General features: G+C 31.9%; 1 protein-coding gene and 1 non-coding gene across 2 annotated transcripts; both read left to right on the forward strand.

Moving 5' to 3' along the window:
• Nucleotides 1-412: 412 nt before the first annotated feature.
• On the forward strand, nt 413-3,838 carry LOC109809965 (methylsterol monooxygenase 1-1). Its single transcript, XM_020373397.3, has 5 exons — nt 413-979; nt 1,056-1,378; nt 2,981-3,128; nt 3,228-3,260; nt 3,450-3,838. The coding sequence occupies exons 1-5, from the start codon at nt 650-652 to the stop codon at nt 3,522-3,524; spliced, it is 909 nt and encodes a 302-aa protein (XP_020228986.1). The 5' UTR covers nt 413-649; the 3' UTR covers nt 3,525-3,838.
• Nucleotides 3,839-6,410: 2,572 nt separating this feature from the next.
• Nucleotides 6,411-6,483, forward strand: TRNAK-CUU (transfer RNA lysine (anticodon CUU)). Its single transcript has one exon. It is a non-coding gene; the product is annotated as a tRNA-Lys (tRNA).
• The last annotated feature ends 13,400 nt before the right edge of the window (nt 6,484-19,883 follow it).

The raw sequence follows: 19,883 nt of genomic DNA on the forward strand, positions 1-19,883 counted from the left end.
AACAAAATTTAATATAATATATAAAATGATATAAACTTTCAATTTAAAAGTTAAATTTACAAAATTAACATTTAATATAAAATTATTTAATATAAAATTTAAATGTAGGACGTTATTAATAAACAATAATTACCTTAAATATTTCTATTTATCTGGATAAATTAGCTATCGGTAATTTTAAACCCGTTGTTGGATGTATAGAAAAATGAGCGCTTTTTTGGCAATATAGGGTGGATACACGTTGTATGAGATGAAAAAGGTAAAAAAACAGAATGGTGAAAATGAGCGTTTTTTAGCAGAATGAGCATGAGCATCAACATCAACATCAACATCAACATCATCATCATATCGTGTATTGCATGACTGTATCATCACACACATGGACATTAATGCATGCATCTCTGATCCCGTCTTGCCACAAAACAAGGGTATTGACTATTGAGTTCCAAAAAAAGACAGGGAGAGTGAAAAGCAGAGGGAGAGTCTATAAATAAGGGTGAGTGGTTATGGTGTGCTGTGCATTTTGAAAATTCCCGCAAATATTTGCTCGCAACAGACAAACATCCAGCGCAGCATCCAACCGCCTGTCCCCCCCTTTCGCTAGATATCAAACCCCTCCGCCGCCGGTAATCCTAGGGTTCCGGTGACAATGATCCCGTACGGCTCTATCCCGGAGGCCCAGGCGGCGCTCGCCCGCAACCTCACCTTCGCCGAGACTCTCTGGTTCAACTACTCCGCCACCAAGTCCGATTACTTCCTCTACTGTCACAACATCCTCTTCCTCTTCCTCATCTTCTCCCTCGTCCCTGTCCCTCTCGTCTTCCTTGAACTCAAGCGCCTCTCATTCCTTAACCCCTACAAGATCCAGCCCAAGGTTCGCTTGTCCTTCGACGAGATTTTCAGATGCTACAAAGACGTCATGCGCATGTTCTTCTTCGTCGTCGGTCCTCTCCAGCTCATCTCATACCCTTCCATTCAGGTTCCTCACCGTCACCGTCACGTTCTGTGATTTAATTAACTAACCTCTTACCTCCCTTTTGTTGCTTTGATTTCAGTTGATTGGGATTAGGGCGGGGTTGCCATTGCCGTCGGGGTGGGAGATCTTTTCGCAGCTGCTGGTGTACTTTCTGGTGGAGGATTACACCAATTACTGGATCCACCGCTTCCTGCACAACCAGTGGGGTTACGACAAGATTCATCGCATTCACCATGAGTACGCTGCTCCCATTGGATTCGCTGCGCCCTATGCGCACTGGGCCGAGATCTTGATCCTCGGGATACCCTCCTTTCTCGGCCCTGCCATCGTTCCTGGCCACATGATTACCTTTTGGCTCTGGATTGCCCTGCGCCAGATTGAGGCCATTGACACTCACAGCGGGTAACGCTTTCTCACTCACTCGCCCAAATCTACTTTCGATCTCCAATAGTGCCTTGCTTTTTCTTTCATGCCCACCCCATGGGTCCTAGCATGCATTTCCTTATCACCTTTTTTTTTTTTTTTTTAAACTTTCATTCCTTTATTCTACTGCTAATCCTCCACAAATTTTTTTTTTCTCTAATTCAATTTTCTTGAGATACAATTAAATGTTTGGCAAACAATTGAAATCTTGTAGATAATGCTCATGTAGACTGACTAAGGATTAGAGGATGATTTTTGTATTGTTTTTTCAATGTGTTTTTTTTTTGTTTGGTTTGGTCCCCCAGAGACTAATTCCGCTCAATGTATGCGGGATTTTACTTTTTCAATGTGTTGTGTTTACTTTGTTTACTCTTAGTTCTGTTGTGTCCATGTTTACCACATTAATGTATGCTGCATTTTAGCTGGATGTCCCCAAAAGACATTCAATAAGGATCTACACAGGTAGTGTGGACTGTGGAGAGCAGAGCTACATTTAGGTGAGATCTTGGTTCTCTGCATTCACTTATGTCCTTAACGCGCATTTAAAATCAGAACCCAACCGTTACAGATACAGTGACTGGGTAAATGTGTGCGTGTATTGAATCCTGTTCCATGTTCCTGTGTTGCACAAGGACTGCTCTTTTTTTGTTCTCATTGATTTACCATTCGAGCCATTAGTGGAAGTGAAATGTATAACTTTTTAAGCTTATGTAGTTTTCTGTACTAATTTTGAAATGCACTATCTTGTGATAATAATTAATGATAATATGGCTTAAACATGGTGATTTATTGGCAAGTTTCTGATTTCAACAAAGGAGGAGGTTGGGGAGCATTATATTTTCTGTTGGTAATCGTTTTATGATGTGAAACTAGTGCGTTTGGTTGTGAGTTCAGTGCTGAAGAAGAAACTTGCCTCTGAACTTGCAGGACCTCTGTAGTTTACCAGGGAAGCAAAATTTTCTTGAAGGTTACTGTTGTAGGGAACATTTTGTATGTTGTAGCTTGTGAACAATCTGGCAACAAGAAATTGAATTGAAATTTGTCTTGGACAAACCTTTGCTAGTTTTTGTTAGTACATGTAATGTTCTTAACTATGCTGAGAAATTGATCTTTCTGGTGTTTGCTGTCTCAACAATGTAATTTGTCTGGGACAAATGTTTGCTAATCTTTGCTGAATTACACATGTTGTCAACAACTCCAAGAAATAATTTTTTCTGGTGTTTTGCTGCCTCAACAATATAGAGAAAGAGTACAGGTTAATGCAAAACTGAGTTAAACTGATTTCTTTGAAGGTTGTTTATAGAAGGTCACGATTATATCAAGACAGTGGTTAGTTTTGCTGAGATGGGAATATCCTTGTAGTGTTTCGGTGTTTCCTCCAACTTGAATTTCCTACTATTTGTTGATTTTGCTAGTAGGAATTTACCAGTGGCCACTCTTTCTTTCCCATTGATAAACACCAGCATATTTCCTCCTCTCCTTTCTCCCCTTTACGAGAAGTTTACTCATCATTCTTTAGTTCCTGCTTTTTAATTTTGGCACATGGCCTTATATTGTATTGCCTACCTTGTAATGTGTCAGGTATGACTTTCCCTGGAGTATCACAAAATATATTCCGTTTTATGGTGGTGCTGAGTATCATGATTACCATCATTATGTTGGAAGACAAAGCCAAAGCAATTTTGCTTCAGTTTTCACATACTGTGATTACATCTATGGAACTGACAAGGTTATATCATCATTCTGGAGTTATTTTGCTACATAAATATCTGCATAGTCTTTCCACATGCCATATTAATTTGCTATAATTCTTCTTTGTTTGTCACAGGGTTATAGGTATCAGAAGAAAATACTTCAGAAGGTAAATTTATAAAACTTCGAGGTTGAATGTGATTGCTTGTTGTGGCTTAGTTACTTAAAGAACATTTTAGTTTGCTCAGATTCTGTTGACAATTCTTTTTGTTCTGGGCTTAATTTATTTGGCTATACATATGCAATGATTAACTTTTTTTTTCTTCCACCTCTGTTGCTGGTTCGCGAATTGATTCAGTTGAAGGAAGATTTGGCAAATGGTGTTGAGCAGAAAGGAGAATCATACAAGACTCAGGATTTAAAATCTGACTGAGGCTGAAGCATCCAAAATTATTGTAGACATATATAATATATCTGCTGGTGGTAAAATAGATGTCTTTGGTTAGCTCCAGGGTGGAGATTAGTAGAACCGAACTTTACAATTTGTGATTGTGTTAGAAGAGCGGGGGAGCGGGGGGAGTTTCTTCTATTGTCATGTTCTGGAATACAAACATTTGGTTTTGGTTCATGTCTGTCAGAATTTTCCTTCCCCAATGAGTTGTAAATTCAGAAATATGAAATATAGGCTTCCTCTGCATGAATGTGATTCCAAAGTAATAATAAATTATGGAAGTTCGGTTATATGAACATGCATATCCACACGCTAAAAGTTACTTTTAGTATTTCTAAACATTTTTAAATTCATTTTTGATCTTCTATTTTTTTATTTATTAAATTAGTCTATCTAAAATTAAAACACTTTTTTTTGTAACTTTGTTAGCGATGATGTTCTATGTGACAATTTTTTTTTTAATTCCTCTAATTTATTTTTTAAAATATGCTTTTGATCTTTAATTTTTTTGTATTAGAACAAATTAAATTTGGTTTTGCTTAATTTTTTTGTTGTTGAAAGATCAGACAATAGATATATGTAGATCATTTGAATGTTTTTTCAAAAATAAGATTTTCATGAATAATATACATAATCAAAAATATGTTTTATCAAAAAATAATAAAAAACATGCTCCACTAATAAATGAATTTCACCATGATGATAACTCACAAATATACAATCACGTAATAGTGAACAAAACAAAAGATGATTTAGTTATATCTATTGACCAACATAAACAAGATAAAATTAAGAACATATCTTAACCTTTTCTACTTTTACAAGAATTAATTTAAAACAAAAAACTTGGAAGACTCAGCGAATTTGAAATTTTTTAGAGGAATTATTTTTTTTCATTTGTTATGTGTATTTCTTTTTACATAAAACACTATCACTAATATATTTATGAAAAAGGATTAGTCTTAGCAGATTATAATTCTAGAAGAATTAATGTAATAAAAAGAAATTGGAGGACAAAATAGTAAATTTGAAATATTTTAAGTAAGTTTTACCCATATCACATGCTACCCATAAACGTAAGAGCAAGTCTGTACCGTCGCTAGCTAATGGCTACAATTCAGTGGGGTTGGGTTGTGTGATAATATCTTTTGACAGAGTTGATTTGGTATTGAAACTGGTTCGATATCGTGCTTGGAATCACATTTCTTAACGTTGACCCTTTACTTATAGCGTGTTTGATTTCGCGTAGAAAACCACGTCTTGCTGAATTTGACGCGGAAGTAACATATAAAAGTTTCTGATTTTCACGTTTTGGACGCATGTTAACTTCAATAAACGTGAATCCAAACACGCTATTAATCACAATACTTAGCAGATGTGAATTTGAGTGGAAGAGGAGCTATGGAGGAGAGTGGATTTGAGTGAAACTATAAAAAGGCAGTCGTGACTGATAAAGGAAAAAAGAGTGGATTTAAATGAAATTATGATGACTCCTATATGAGCAATACTTACTTTAAAAAATAAGAAAATTTTGCATAGAATTAAAAAAAGTGATAAAAATCATGTTTGATTGTCACTAACTCAATTTAATTATATTTGACAAAACACTTGGTCTTTGATTATGTATACATAATCGAATATGATAATCATTTATATATTATTATTTATTTATTTTTAAAATATAATTAAAATAATAACAATTATTATAATTAATATAAATTAAAATTAGATAATTTATTTTCATATATAACATATCATTTTAAAATACTAATTTCTTTCTTTCTTTTTTACCTAATTTTACTATATCAATATCAACTACAAATTTTATTTTATTTTATTCTATTTCCTATTTATTTCTTATTTAAATAATTTTTTCATATTCCTTTCCATTCGCTTGAATTCCTTCCTCTCTACCAAGGGTGAATGTCAATGTTTTTGAGAGGATTCCCGTTCAATATGCATCCGGAGTGAGAAATTCAAACAAAACAGTAAACTTGTTCAGTTTATAATGAATGTAGTATTCAATTTTTCCTTTAAGACTATATTATCCACACCAAAAAAAAGAAGAAGGATGAGGCAGCTAAGAAGACGAAAGTATACAACTTGACGTTTGAGTTAAATACCATGAATAAAGTTGTCTTGTTGAGATAAACAATTTAATAAAGAACCTATTTAATGAATTCTTACAATATTCGAATTTATATCATAAATTTGACTACGATTTTTATCAAACTAAGTTAAAAAAAATATTTTTACAAATTTTATTAGGAAGCTTAATTGAAATAAATAAAAAATTATAAGCTATTTTCATAGATTTTAACTAGTTACACCCCCACGGTGAGTTTACCCTCTCAGATTTGCAAACTGTGGCCGCCTTTTTATATTCTTTCTCCACATCATTTAGATCAGAGATTTGATCTCGTCTATATATAGTGTTTAGTCCCACAAGAAGTTAATATCTAAAGAAGCTAATAATGTACCTACTTTTATCTCGGACATATGTTTTAAAAACCTAGCTAGCCAAAGTCTAGACCCGAAATATAATCTTTAATTTCAAATAAAAATGTCTAGATGGTAATCATTGGCCAACGCTGTTGGATCTAGTAGTTGAATGAGTTTGTTAAAAGTTAAAACTTAAAACTAATCACCCTTTGATCAGGTTTTCTGCTTAGTCATTTGTCTTCAAAGAGATTTTATGATGCCAAAGATAGAAGGTAATTGGGTAGTCTCTTTTCAGGAATAAAAATGTCCTTTGAAGCTAAATGAGGGGATTCATGTCTTCCCTTCTGAGTTTCTGTATTGTACTATATGGCACTCAATGACAAATGAAAAAGCTTTGTATTTACTGGAAACAAACTTAATCAAGTTGCCCGTCTAGCTCAGTCGGTAGAGCGCAAGGCTCTTAACCTTGTGGTCGTGGGTTCGAGCCCCACGGTGGGCGTTTTTTACTATATTAGTTTCACTTTAACTAGATTCTACTTAGTGGGCTCACATGAGAAAGCTGGAACATGTCAGGGTAGGTCCAATTTGCATTTCTGGCCCAAATCATCACAATGGTGGATTGTGGTAGTGATTTTCTTTCCCAGTGCTCCGCGGCCCATATTGACTAATAGAGCTTTTTTTTTTCAAAGTAGAAAAAACGTCAAAGGCGAGGAATATTAAAATATGTTGTACTTGTGCATGTCTCAGTGTCGTTTAAGCTTCATTATCTCATGAACATTAGGTAACATTCCTTGCAATGGGCTTGGCATTGAGGATGATGAACTTGTTAATTGTCCACGTAGCTTCTAGCTTATGTAGCTGATCTTGAAATGGTATGAGAAACACTCCAGAATGTCACCGATCATTGAGGCCGACAATCACGTGGACTATGTGGCCAGCTGTTTCTAATCTCAATAAGTTTCATCTTTCAAGGTTTTCAGGATTTGTTGGCCCATACTTGCTTTTCTTTCCCACCACTTTTTATAAAGTCAGTGAAATTGTAAATGTGCTTTGTCATTGTTCCAGACATTCTATGCCCTTCCTTTTCAATGCATCATTTATAAATATAAGCTACGTGGTTTAAAATCACTGGATAATCATAGTGACCCCGACTTGAGTCCATCACCAAATCACAAACCCTCATTCTCTTTGGTCTTTGCTCCTCTAGTTGCCCAACGTCATTTTCCTTTTTCCCTTATTTTGAATAATGAAAACGATTTTTTACTCACCCCAAAAGAGAATACCGAAGCTAGTGAGGAATAGCAAATAGTGTTTGCAAAACCGTCCTATTGAGTGTGACTCCCTATAGAAAATTTCGAAAGCTATTTTCTTCTGCTCAAGATCCGAACTAGTATATTCCATGTGTATCATTGATTTTTTTTCTTCTTCTTTTTATGCATAAACTATGGATACAAATTAGGAAATTAAGATCCTCTAAGAAGTGGCTCGGTGCTTAAGTAAAGTCAAATTTAAGACACGTGATTATAGGCTTTCTACACATCACTAGAACACAGCTCAAATAATTAAGTGTTGTTTCTTTGCCTTTAGTTCCGTTTGTATGTTTAATTTTAAGTTTGATTTATCAAGATAAAATATAAGTCGTTCACTTGATCTTCATTCAAGGATTTTAATTCGCTCATGCATGTAAAAACTGACCGAAAAGGGAAGGACATGGATCATGGATCTCTAACTCAACTTTTCTCCAATACACAAGTCCTTCATATAAAAAATTTGTTCAAGGTCTAAGAATGTGTGAACTTCTTGCACTAGTTTAATATTTTTCATTTTCTACGAGCTATAGTAGTGACTTTGTCTTAAAATTGGTGATAATTGACATCGGTGATTTAGAAAGAATTAGAATGACGTTTAGAACTTATATGTAGCATGGATTTCCCACTCTATGGAAAACTGGAAGTGATCGAAGATTGCATCATATTCGGGCTGGTCAGTCCAGTTCCAATATCTTGTTTGTTCAAAGCCAGAAGTTGCTCCATTAATATATATTGGATATTGCCCGAGAATCAGTTGATTTTTTTAATGTGGTTTTGTAGGTTTACGAATAATTTGCCTTACTGTCAAAAACAGAAAACTTTTTCTTTTATAATTATCTAAACTATAAACGTCCCAGGAAGTAAAATATAACACAGGGAGAAGGACAATAACGTGACAAATGCTTTAGTTATAAAGTATTTTTTTTAATCATTTATATTAGATGACAGATATTAGATGTCACAAACAAAATAATATATAAAATTTAGTATAATAACTTTTATAATTAATTTATATTAATTATTTTAATATGACGCAAATGGTAATTAATAGTCACCAATAATAGTAATAGATTATCCATAACATATATTTTCTTTATCTATCATCTCATTGTCTATTTTTTTTTATTTAACTAATTTGAATTGAGTGAAGTCAACTTACTTAAGAAATAATTAAAAAAAATTTATATATTATTCAAATCTCTCACCACTGCATTGACTTTAGTAGGTTTCAAAATATCTAAAATTTGAATCTTTTCCTTTTTTGATGAATGTTAAATAAAAAAGTGAAAGAAAGATATATGTGGAAACCATACAAAAAATAATTTTTCTCAGGTTGATGAGAAAAAGAAATAAAGATAACTTTCATAATTGTGAAACATAAAATATTCTTTAATATCTCAATATTCTTTATTTAAGATGTTTACATCATTTTATGGAACACTATTTTTTTTTATATATATGTGATCAATTATTTGATTATATATTTTTAATTAATGTTTAAGGGAGATCTAGAGATGAGAGAATCTTAGAGCTAAGTTATAAAGTATTAACTTAAGTAAAGGTTGAAATTAGTCATGAGAGGGCTAAGGTATAATTGTATAAATAGGAAAATAAAAAGTGGAACTCCATTAGTTTCATTTTTAGATTTCTAGAGAGATAAAGTAGAGAAAATGATTATGAAAAACGAAAAGATCCTTTTTTCATTTGGCCTTCTAAGAGTCTCTAATTTTTTCCCAAGCATAAAGGTTGAAATTAGATAGATGATATAAGATTTGTGGAACTCAAATCTGAGGTGATTTTCTAGTAGAAAGTTTGTTCTAAGTTTTGGGGGAAAACTTTATCTTTCTCTTGACTTTTAGCTTTTAAGAGACCAATTGAGATAACGAAAGCTTGATTTCTATTCTTCTTGGTTTTATGCTTGATTTCTATTCTTCTTGGTTTTATGCTTGATTATAATGTTGTTTTGAGCCAAGTTGATGGCTTAATGTTGTGATTTTGAAGGATCTATCTAAGTTTGGGGTTATGAGTTTTTGGGTTTCGTTTGAGGGAGAATTGTAAAACTTAGAGAAATTGAGGTGAAAACTGTGTCTTCTCTTTTGGAGAATTCTCTATTTAATAATAAGATTCCAAATTGATTTCTAGTCTTGAGGTTTCCTTAAAAATTCTAACCTATAATTGGGCTAATTAAAAATATAATTACATAATTACAATTATACAATCATATAAGATATGTTGTTTTAAAGGGTCAACAAATCAATGAAAATAATGTCAAATAATTTGTCATCGATTCTATTGACATCCCCCTCAAATTGATGCTAGTAAATCTATAGGCATCAAGTTGTTGATTAGGAAATTATGTCGTTGACGTGTCAAGGATTTGGTGATGACATCAGCTATTTGAACAGATTTGAAAACATGAGGTAGAGTGATAATTCTTCGGTCATAGGCTTCCCTGCTTGAATGACAATCGACCTTTATGTGCTTCGTTCTTTCATGGTATACAGGATTTGCTACAATCTGTATGACACTAATATTATCAGCATGTAATGAAGTAGGTTGTGTTTGCGAATAATCAAGTTTGGAAAAAAGGCTCTATAATCAAATAATCTCAAAACATGCTGCAGACATGGAGCGATATTGAACTTCAGTGGAGGATTTAGAAACTGAATCCTATTTCTTGCATTTCTAGGAGATAGGGGCATCCTCTGAAAACATACACTAGCCAGTAGTAGATTTCTTGTGTTGGGACATCCAACCGAATCAACATCTATGCTTTAAGTTGTATTGCTACACTTGTAGGAAAGAAAAGACTACGGCTGGGAATGTCCAATAAATATTTAATGATGCGTTGTACAACTAAAAGATGCAGGTGTCTAGGGTTTTGCATGAACCTGTGTAGATAGCAAAGGAGATATCAAGTCTTGTGATGGTGAGGTAGATAAGACTTCCGACCAACTTCCTGTATAATGTTGAGTCTGGTAGGAGTCCACCTTCATCTCGTCTTAACTTGACATTAATTTCCATGGGAATGTCAACTACAATTGCATTGGTGAGACCAGCTAGCTAAATTAGATCCCGAGTATATTTATGCTAATCGACAAAGATGCCTTTTTTTTCCCGGAATTGTACTTCTAATCCCAAGAAATAAGTGAGATGTCCAAGATCTTTCATATGAAAAGTTTTATGTAACAATTCTTTGATTGTGGTGATGCCCTCTTGATCTGAACTGGTGATGACAATTTCGTCAACATAAACAAGGAGCATAACAATTCCTTTTGAAGTACTTTGGAAAAAAGATGGACCATAGCTGCTTTGGAGGAAGGAAAAGCCAAGTAGGGTTGTTCTAAACTTTTCAAACCACACTTTGAGTGCCTATTTTAGTCCATACAAAGAATATTTTAGTTTGCAAACAGTACCAGGTAATGGTGAAGACATACCGTTAAGAAGTTTGATGTAAACTTCTTCTTTGAGGTCACCATGAAAGAAGACATTTTTGACATCTAGTTGGTGAATTCACCAAGATTTAGAGGCAACAATGGTAAGAATAATTCTAGAAATAGTCATTTTGGCCACAAGTGCAAATGTCTCTTCATAGTCTAGGCCAAAGTTTTTGCTTATTTCCAAGAACAACCAATCTAGCCTTATACCAATCTATTGATCCTTTTGAACATAATTTTATAGTGAATAAAAATTTACTTCCAAAAGGTTTAACAAATGGAGGACATGGAACAATGTCCCATGTTTGATTTGCCTCTAGTGCCAAAAGTTCAATTTCTATAGCATATTACCAACCTTTATGCTTTATAGCCTGGTTATATGAAAAAGGAATAGAAACATATGCTAAAGTTGCTGTCAAAGATAAAGGTTTAGAAAAACAATACATTTTTTGTGGTTTACGAACATGAGTACTACGACATAAAGGAACTAAGTCTAGTTGATTCGTTGGGTCAACAGTCAGAGTATGATTGGAAAGGAGCCTTAGAGTGATGAAAGACTGAATTTGTGGAACAGTTGGAGATATTTGGTAGACCAAGAAAGGTCATTCTCCTGTAGAACTGTCAGAAAACAATGACAAAATAGATTTGGATGTAAAAGAATGAGTGTCTTGGTTGTTAGCAAAAAAATATGTATCTTCTTAAAAGATGACATTTCTAGAAACCCGAATCCTATGGGTATGAGGATCATAACATATAAAACCTTTTGGATGGGCTGAGTAACCAAGAAAAGCACATTTAACATATTGAGCTATGAGCTTGGTGCATTCTTGTGGCTGAAGATGAACATAATAGACACAACCAAAGGTGCAAAGAGTGGAATAAGTGGGTGGCTTACCAAATAATCTTAAGAAAGGTGAATCATTGTTTAATATTGGAGAAGACAATCGATTAATAAGGTGGACAACAGTTGAAAGAGCTTCACACAAAAAAAAAGGGTACAAACGAGTCCAACATTAAGTTACAAACAACATGAAGAAGATGACGGTTTTTTCGTTTAGCTATCCTATTTTGTTGGGGTGTGAAAAGACATGACTGTTGGGATAATATACCATTTGCCTGCAAGAACTCTTGAAATATATGAGATCAAGGAAAACATAATCATTGGTAAGAGATGAGGAGATATCACCAATTGTTGTGATAGGTAAATTATTTCCGTCTGCGATGTGTATTTGCAAATTACAGGAGTAATTGGTAACATTATAAAGGGTAGCAACATTGTTGGTCATATGATTGGATGTGCCAGAGTCAAAATACAAAGGAGAGTTAGGTATAAAAAAGCTTTACCTGAAAGACCCAAAGCAGAAAATGTTGAAACGATCTTGTTGAACCACTTCAGGAGTTGAAGTAGGCAGATTCTGATCCATAGAAATAAGAGTAGCAAAAGAACCAATAGAGCAATGAAGGCTGTTGCGTTTCTTTGTGGTGGTCGAAGATGGCCAAGGCCTTTACAACAAAAACTTTTTAGGATAGTGAAAAGAAAAATGGCCAAGGCCTTTACAACAAAAACATTGGACAATACTCATGTCTTATCCTCGAGGTCTACTTTGTACTGTATACGCCACAAGAAGATAGGCAAAATTTTGTTGTTCTAGATTCATCTGAGTGAGGAGATGTTATTCTTCACGAATCAGTTCATTTAGGCATTCATCAAAGGAGGGGACAAAAGCCCTGTTCATTAGGTTGGTTTGAATGCCTTTAAAATCATATCTCAATTTCATAAGAAATTGATCTCGTTTTGTGGTGTCATGAACATTTTGGACTGCAATTGTCCTTCAATTGGCAGATCTTTATAAACAATGTCAGTATATTCAACCCAAAGATTCATGAAATGTGAATAAAATTCAAAATTTGAGAGACTATCTTGTTGAAAAATGGAAATTTCATGTTCAAGCTCGAACCTGCGAGCAGTGTTGTTCTAGTTATAAATTTTCTTTAGATATTCCCACATCTTTGTTGCCATGGTGAAAGGTATGAGATTGAGGATGATATTAGGTTCAATTGAGTCAATGATCCAGGTCATAACTTGAGTGTTTCTGACCTCTGATTTGGCATGTGCCTCCGTGTGTGTTGATTTGTTAGGAGCAGAATCAGTTCCGTCAACATAACCCCAAAGCTCCTTGCCTTTGACAAAGGTTTGGAACTAGAATGCCCAGGTTGAATAGTTCTTTCCATTAAGGCGAACGAAGAGGACATCATACTTGTTAATAGACATTATCCTACAATGTCACTACAAGAAAAATGTAAATTTTCAACAGAAAATTTTTGACGGATATGGATCCGTCAGAAATTTTTGACGGAATTTTTTGACGAATATTTCTGTCAGAAATTTCCGACGGATTTATATTTCCGTCGGAAATTTCCGACGAAAAATAAATTCGTCAGAAATTTCTGACAAAATATTTCGTCAGAAATTTTCGACGAATTTATATTTCCGTCAGAAATTTCTGACGGAAATATAAATCCGTCAGAAATTCTTATTTTTAATTATTATTTTTAATTCTTATTTTTAATTTCTTATTTTAATTTCTTCTTTTTAATTTATTATTTTTAATTTCTTATATATATTTGTGGTATTAAAAATTTTATATATCTTTTAAAGGTATAAATATATATTATAATTATTTATTACAAGTTTTTTATATCTACGATTAGTATTAAAGATGAAAATAAATTAGGTCACACTATATTTTATTATAATTTAGTTGGTTTGAACCTAACTTTCTTTAAAATTATATATCTTAAGTATGACTTATTTATCTATCATAGATATTTTTTAAATGTTTGGGTAAAACTACAATCATAAAGACTTATTTTATAATAATTTAACACTATTAAAAATATATAAATTAATATGTTAAATTTTATAAAAATAAAGTTAAATTAATTTATTTATGATATAAATATGTTTTTAATATCTAATATATATTTTTAGATGATAATTTATTTTAAAATATATCTTATAATAACAATTCTAAATGGAACATAAATCTTCTGATTTTTCTTATTTTGATTTTTTTAATCAATGTATACAATTTTACTATTTTGATTTTTTCAATCAACATATACAATAAATAAAAAACACAAATATATGTGTATACATGTATATATATAATATAAGGGGTTATAATTATACCGGTGTAACTTTTACTTAGTATTATGCCGCTCAATAACTTTATATTAAATGTGAATTTTGTAAATCCAACCGTTAAATTGAAAGTTCATATCACTTTATATACGTGTATATCAAATTTTGTTAAAATTGAACAACAAATGGAACGTAATCAAAGTGTTCATATTTTAGTGTATTTTGAAATGAATATATTACATCAATTTTGTTTTATAAAAATGAAGTATCAAATCATCTTGGATTAATATAAAGTTTTGTATATATAATCTATAAGAGATATGAACTTTCAATCTAACAGTTGGATTTACCAAATTCACATTTAATTAATATAAAGTTATTGAGTGATGTAATACTTAGTAAAAGTCACATTTAATATATATATATATATATATATATATATATATATATATATACACACATATATACACACACACACACACACATAAATATATATGAGGGGGGTTATAATTACAATGGTGCAAATTTTACTAAGTGTTACACCGCTCAATAACTTTATATTAAATGTGAATTTTGTAAATTCAACCGTTAAATTGAAAATCTTTTACTCTTAAATCATATATACAAAATGTTATATTAATTGAAGATGATTTCTTATAAAACAAAATTAAATCTGTCGGAAAATTTATATTTTCGATGAGAAATTTTTTGTAGGAAAAGCTATATTATTGATAGAATATTTCAGACAAATTTATATTTGTCGAAAATGTAAGAACTGGTTTTAAATTTGATATGAAAATATTATAATATAATTAGATAAGATTTTAAGTTAGTTTTTATTAATGGTTGATAATTAAAAAATAAAACAAGGATAAATATATTTTTTGAATTTTATATGTTTGATTTAAGATAACTTACAAAATAACTCTTGATAAAGTTATTCCGCTCAATAACTCATGGTGTGTGTTGAATTTCATCGATCCAATTAATTGTTAAATTAAAAGTTATTAAATTTTACTAATAATTAATATAAAAAAATTAATTAGTTTTGGAATAAATTATTTGCTAATTAACAATATAATTGAAACATTAATTATTTTAAATTATTTAACTAAAATCTTATTGACAATTTACTATATGATCTTAATATTTTTGTATAACTAATATCTGGTTTTAAATTTGATATGAGAATATTATATATAATTAGATAAGATTTTAAGTTAGTATTTTATTAAAAGTTAATAATTAGAGAAAAAAAACAAGGATAAATACATTTTTTGAATTTTATATGTTTGATTTAAGGTAAATAAATATATTAAATTAATTAATAATTTATTTAAAATATTAAAATTTAATTTATAAGTATATGTAATAAATAAATATTTATAATTTTATAAATTATATTATCATTATAAATTATAAAATTAAATAATTTAAATTATAATTTTAAATAGAAATAAGTAGATGTTAATTATAAAAGTAAGTACATATAAATAAAGAATAATTAAATATATTATTATTATTATTATTATTCGTAATATAAAATTATTATATATTATTATTATAGTACAAATATGAGATTGTATATTTGAGGATGACTTAAATGAATTAATTTGTGCAAGTTATACTGACAACATACATATACATTTTGGTAGCTTACTCATCAGAACTTCACAGTTAAGCGTACTTAACCTGGAGTAGTACAAGGATGGGTGACCTTCGAGAAGTCTCCCAGAAATTGCACAAGTAAGGATAAAACACGCTAAACAGTGAAATATTGTGAAATAAAACTCTTGAGAGGCCAAATATGAGGGTTGTTACATTAATAAATTTATTAAAATTAAAAAAATATATAATTTTTGAAGAAAAATTCCGTCGAAAAATTATCAGAAATTTCCGACGGAATTTTCTGACAGATATTTCCGTCAGAAATTTTTGACGAATTTTTCCAATGAAAAAATCCGTTGGAAATTTCCGTCGAAAAAAATTATTTCCGACGCCACTTTTTTCGACGGATTGAAATCCGTCGAAAATCTATCAAAAAAAGAAAAATCCATCAGAAATTTACCTATTTTCGTCGAAAATTTCCGTCGAAAATCAGCATTTTTCTTGTAGTGTGTTAACAATGCGCGTTGTGAATAGTACTTGCAAGAGATTGGAACTAGGAACATAGAGACTGGGAGCGCAACACAAAACAACTAGGTTTAAATCGATACTAAGTTTAAATTGGAAACAAGACTGATACCATGTAAAACTCAGAGAAATTGAGGTGAAAATTGTGTGTTCTCCTCTGGAGAAATCTCTATTAAATAATAAAATTCCAAACTCATTTCTAGCCTTGAAGTTTGCTAAAAAATGCTAACCTACAACTAGGCTAATTAAGAATATAATTACATAATTACAGCTATACAATCATGTAAGATATATTATTTTAAAGGGTTATCAAATTAACGAAAATAATGTCAAATAATCTGCCATCAATTCTATTGATAGGAATGATTTTTTTTTTGTAGATTATGGTTGCATGTGTAATATGAAGCTAGTTTCGGTGTGTTGAATGAAGTTTTATTTGAAGGTTTGAAAGTATTAGGAATGGCGTTGGGAAGTCTATCATGTGCACCATTTTGGGCTTTCTCACTTAATGAGCCTTCATAAATTGAAAGTTACAAGGGAGAACGATAAGTTTTTGCATAGTGAGATCAATCTTTCTAAGTGAAAATAATGAATAACTTGAGTCTTGGATGAGAAAACCATTGTTTTCTAATCCAAGAGGTTGCATGAGGTTTTGTTTTTCTTAGTGAAACCTATTAGCTAAGCAAGTTTTAGCTTATGTGGGTTGACTTAAAAAAATTCACTCAATAAAGGATGAATCACTCTATAAGTTGACATTTTTTGCATTGCTCAATGAACTAATTTCACTTTGCAAATTTTTATCTTTATGAAGAAGTTAGTTTTGTAGTTTGCTCAGCCAAACATGACTTAGGTAATTTTAGGCTCTTTTTTTAGAACCTTTTGGAATTCACTTAAAAAAAGTAGTTTGTTGAATGAATTTCCTCCTCTATTATTATAATTTTCTTAGCGAGGTTAGCTTTGTTGCTCAGTGTTAAGTCTCAATTTTACCTCTTTTTGGATGAGACTTATTGAACAAATTCCACTCATCCTTTGAACCATTGCAATATAATTGTTCTCTTTTTGGTTCATTTTGTGTGCAGATATAACTAACCCAAATTCATCTAACAATACCTTAATCCACCTCATTTTTTTTGTGCAGGTATTGAGGAAGAGTGGAAAGTTGAAGACTCTTAGGATTGGAAACCTAAGAAGCTAAGGAGCAGAGAAGAGGCTCTGCGCCGGGCTCAATATAACCTGCGCTGGGCGTGACAAAAACAGAGTATTTCATCTCTGCCAGGAATTAAGCCGGGCGCAAAAGGAATTAAGCCGGGCGCAAAAGGAATTGCGCCGGGCTTGTGTTGAGACAGAGAGTGCTTGACTTCTCTGGAAGAACTTGCGCCGGGCGCGAAGAATTGTGCGCCGGGCGCGTAACCCTAATCTGATCTCCCAGGCTCGTATTTGAAGCCATTTTCGGGGTTCTTTCCCCCCATTCTCACATTGGGCGCCTCTAGGAGCTGCGGAAGGGATTCCCAGGGCTTGGGATCGTCCGTGTGCGGATCTTTCCTTCGGTTCTTCACTTCCTCTTCCATCTCTATTTTGTATTTGCCCTCTTTGTTGAGTGGTTTCACGCATTTTGTGGGGTTAGATGTAACCAACGTACTCTATTGTAATCTTTACGGTTTTAATGATATATATACATGTTGTTTTATTCTTTGTTGTGTTTGTTTCTATTCTTAATGCTTGCTTTGGATTGATCACCCTTTGCATGATTTAAGGTTCCATGGGTATTGGAAAATAACCTTTGAAACTAGTTCTGAAACATATGCCTAGTGGTGATTGTATCTAGGGATAGAGCTTGACCCATTAGTAGTCTTAAACCCTAGCCCGTAATGCGGGTGTAGATATTGGGTACTCAAGGGATTGATATTCAATATCCGCACCTAGGCTCTTTCTCTAAGGGATTAGGTTTGAGTAAACTCTTGGGTTGACTAAGCAATGAATTCAACAAGAGATTAAGGATACATTAGTGTTACGTTTGGTGAAATCTGACCCCCACAACCTCACAATACCACAATACCATTCCTTACCTTTTTCACTCACAAAACAATATTTATTTACAGCTTTCATTCCAATAGTCACAACTTTGAATTCACTGCACAAACTATGAAATTGGAATTATTCTTTAGTCACGAATAGTCAATAAATGCTTATATTACATTCTAATCCCTGTGGATACGATATTTTTACTACTTGAACGGCCGGTATACTTGCCGTGTTTGAGACCGTTGATAGAATTAAACGAATTTACAAATATTAACAAAAGCACTTCAACGGAAATCTCAACAAGTTTTTGGAGCCATGTTATGTTGAAAACTCTAAGACAATGTTGAATGATGAGTAAAGGTTATATATTTTCTAGCAATGTTATGGATGGGGAATGTTATGTATATTTGATTGAAAGTTATGTATATATATGATGTTGTATATTAAGTAGAAATGTTATTAAAGTAGGATGTATATGTTGACATAATACATGTTTTATGAAAGTTGTTTTAGAAGAGAAAAAGTTGGCTGGTTGAAAGCATGTTGTAAAATGTTTTTAAGTTGTGACATATCATTGTGTGGATCTAAATTGTGGAACCTTAAGCTCAATATTTAAAACGCTTCAATAAGATAGTTATATTTTTAAGTGAAAGTTTTTTTTATAATAAAGTTGTCCCCTATAAATGTTTTTATTGAAAATGGCATTGAGGAAGTCAATCTATAGTTGACATAAGTAGTGGCTTTGAGTTGGCATGTAATAATTCTTAACTTTGTGTAGGAAGGATGCATGATATTTAGAGGATAGGCAACAAACTAATACCATTAATGGTTTGGTTTATTCATACTAATGTTGTGGTAGACTCATATATATTCAAGCTATATTATCTCTGACAATAATACTAAATCCTAGTTTATGTTGCAATATATGAGTGACCAAATGTTGTTAAGTAGTTCACATGACATGCAAGAGGTATGTTTAGGTGTTGCCTTATCCACTCATTTGAAGTGCCCAAGTGGATATTAATAACCAACATGAAAAACACCTACAACCAAACTTATAATAAACCAGGAACTACATTACCCTGTAATTAGTTAGGACACCTCAATAATTTTCTACCAAATATTTTGGGTCCATGATGTATATAGAATCACCCTCCATCTGCATGCACAATAAGTGACCCTTAAAGAAGACCCCTTTATTGTTGCTTATTGAACTTTCTTCCTCATCACTTAAAGAAAAATGACTCATGCTCATGTTGATCAATGCCCAAACTTTATATAGACTGAAGTTATTAGCACTCTTAACTCCAAGAAAGCCCCTCACTGTAAGAAATACCCAAAGCTTAGTAATGATTGTCGTAGTCCTAAGGTTAAAATCAAGAACAAAATCATTATAGTTGGATGATGAAACATAATATATGGTAACTTCAATAAATAAAAAAAATCACATACAAAATATCACTTTGAAGTAGTCTTTGCTACAACATTACAATGCAAATGATATTAATGAAAAACAAGTAAAGGGGAAAAAATATGTATAGAGACTAATTAAAAGAGATACTTTAAACTATATGAACTTGAAAGAAAAATAAATGAAGTTATAAGAACTAAAAGAGAAAGTAAATGAAATTATAAGGATCAACAATCCCTCGTGCTCTTATTTTGAAGGTTTCTTTTTCTTTTGTCATGATATTTGATTGTGGGGTGCAAGATCAATAGGTTTTGAGGTGCCAACCTAGTTGAGATCTCATTATCCTATTGTGATGTCCTTTTCACCTAAACTTTATTTAAAAAAATATTATAAAAACCAAAAAGGTATTCAAACAAAAGAATTAATATAAAAAATATTTAG

Source organism: Cajanus cajan, chromosome 5 (genome assembly GCF_000230855.2).
Source record: "Cajanus cajan strain Asha chromosome 5, NIPB_CcT2T_4, whole genome shotgun sequence".
NCBI lineage: Eukaryota > Viridiplantae > Streptophyta > Magnoliopsida > Fabales > Fabaceae > Cajanus > Cajanus cajan.

Bases quoted from the DNA above. Each gene is read 5' to 3' on its own strand.
- LOC109809965 (XM_020373397.3), top strand. From the start codon at position 650: ATGATCCCGTACGGCTCTATCCCGGAGGCCCAGGCGGCGCTCGCCCGC. The intron at 980-1,055 runs GTTCCTCACCGT...CTTTGATTTCAG, and splicing joins TCTCATACCCTTCCATTCAG to TTGATTGGGATTAGGGCGGG. The intron at 1,379-2,980 runs GTAACGCTTTCT...GTAATGTGTCAG, and splicing joins GCCATTGACACTCACAGCGG to GTATGACTTTCCCTGGAGTA.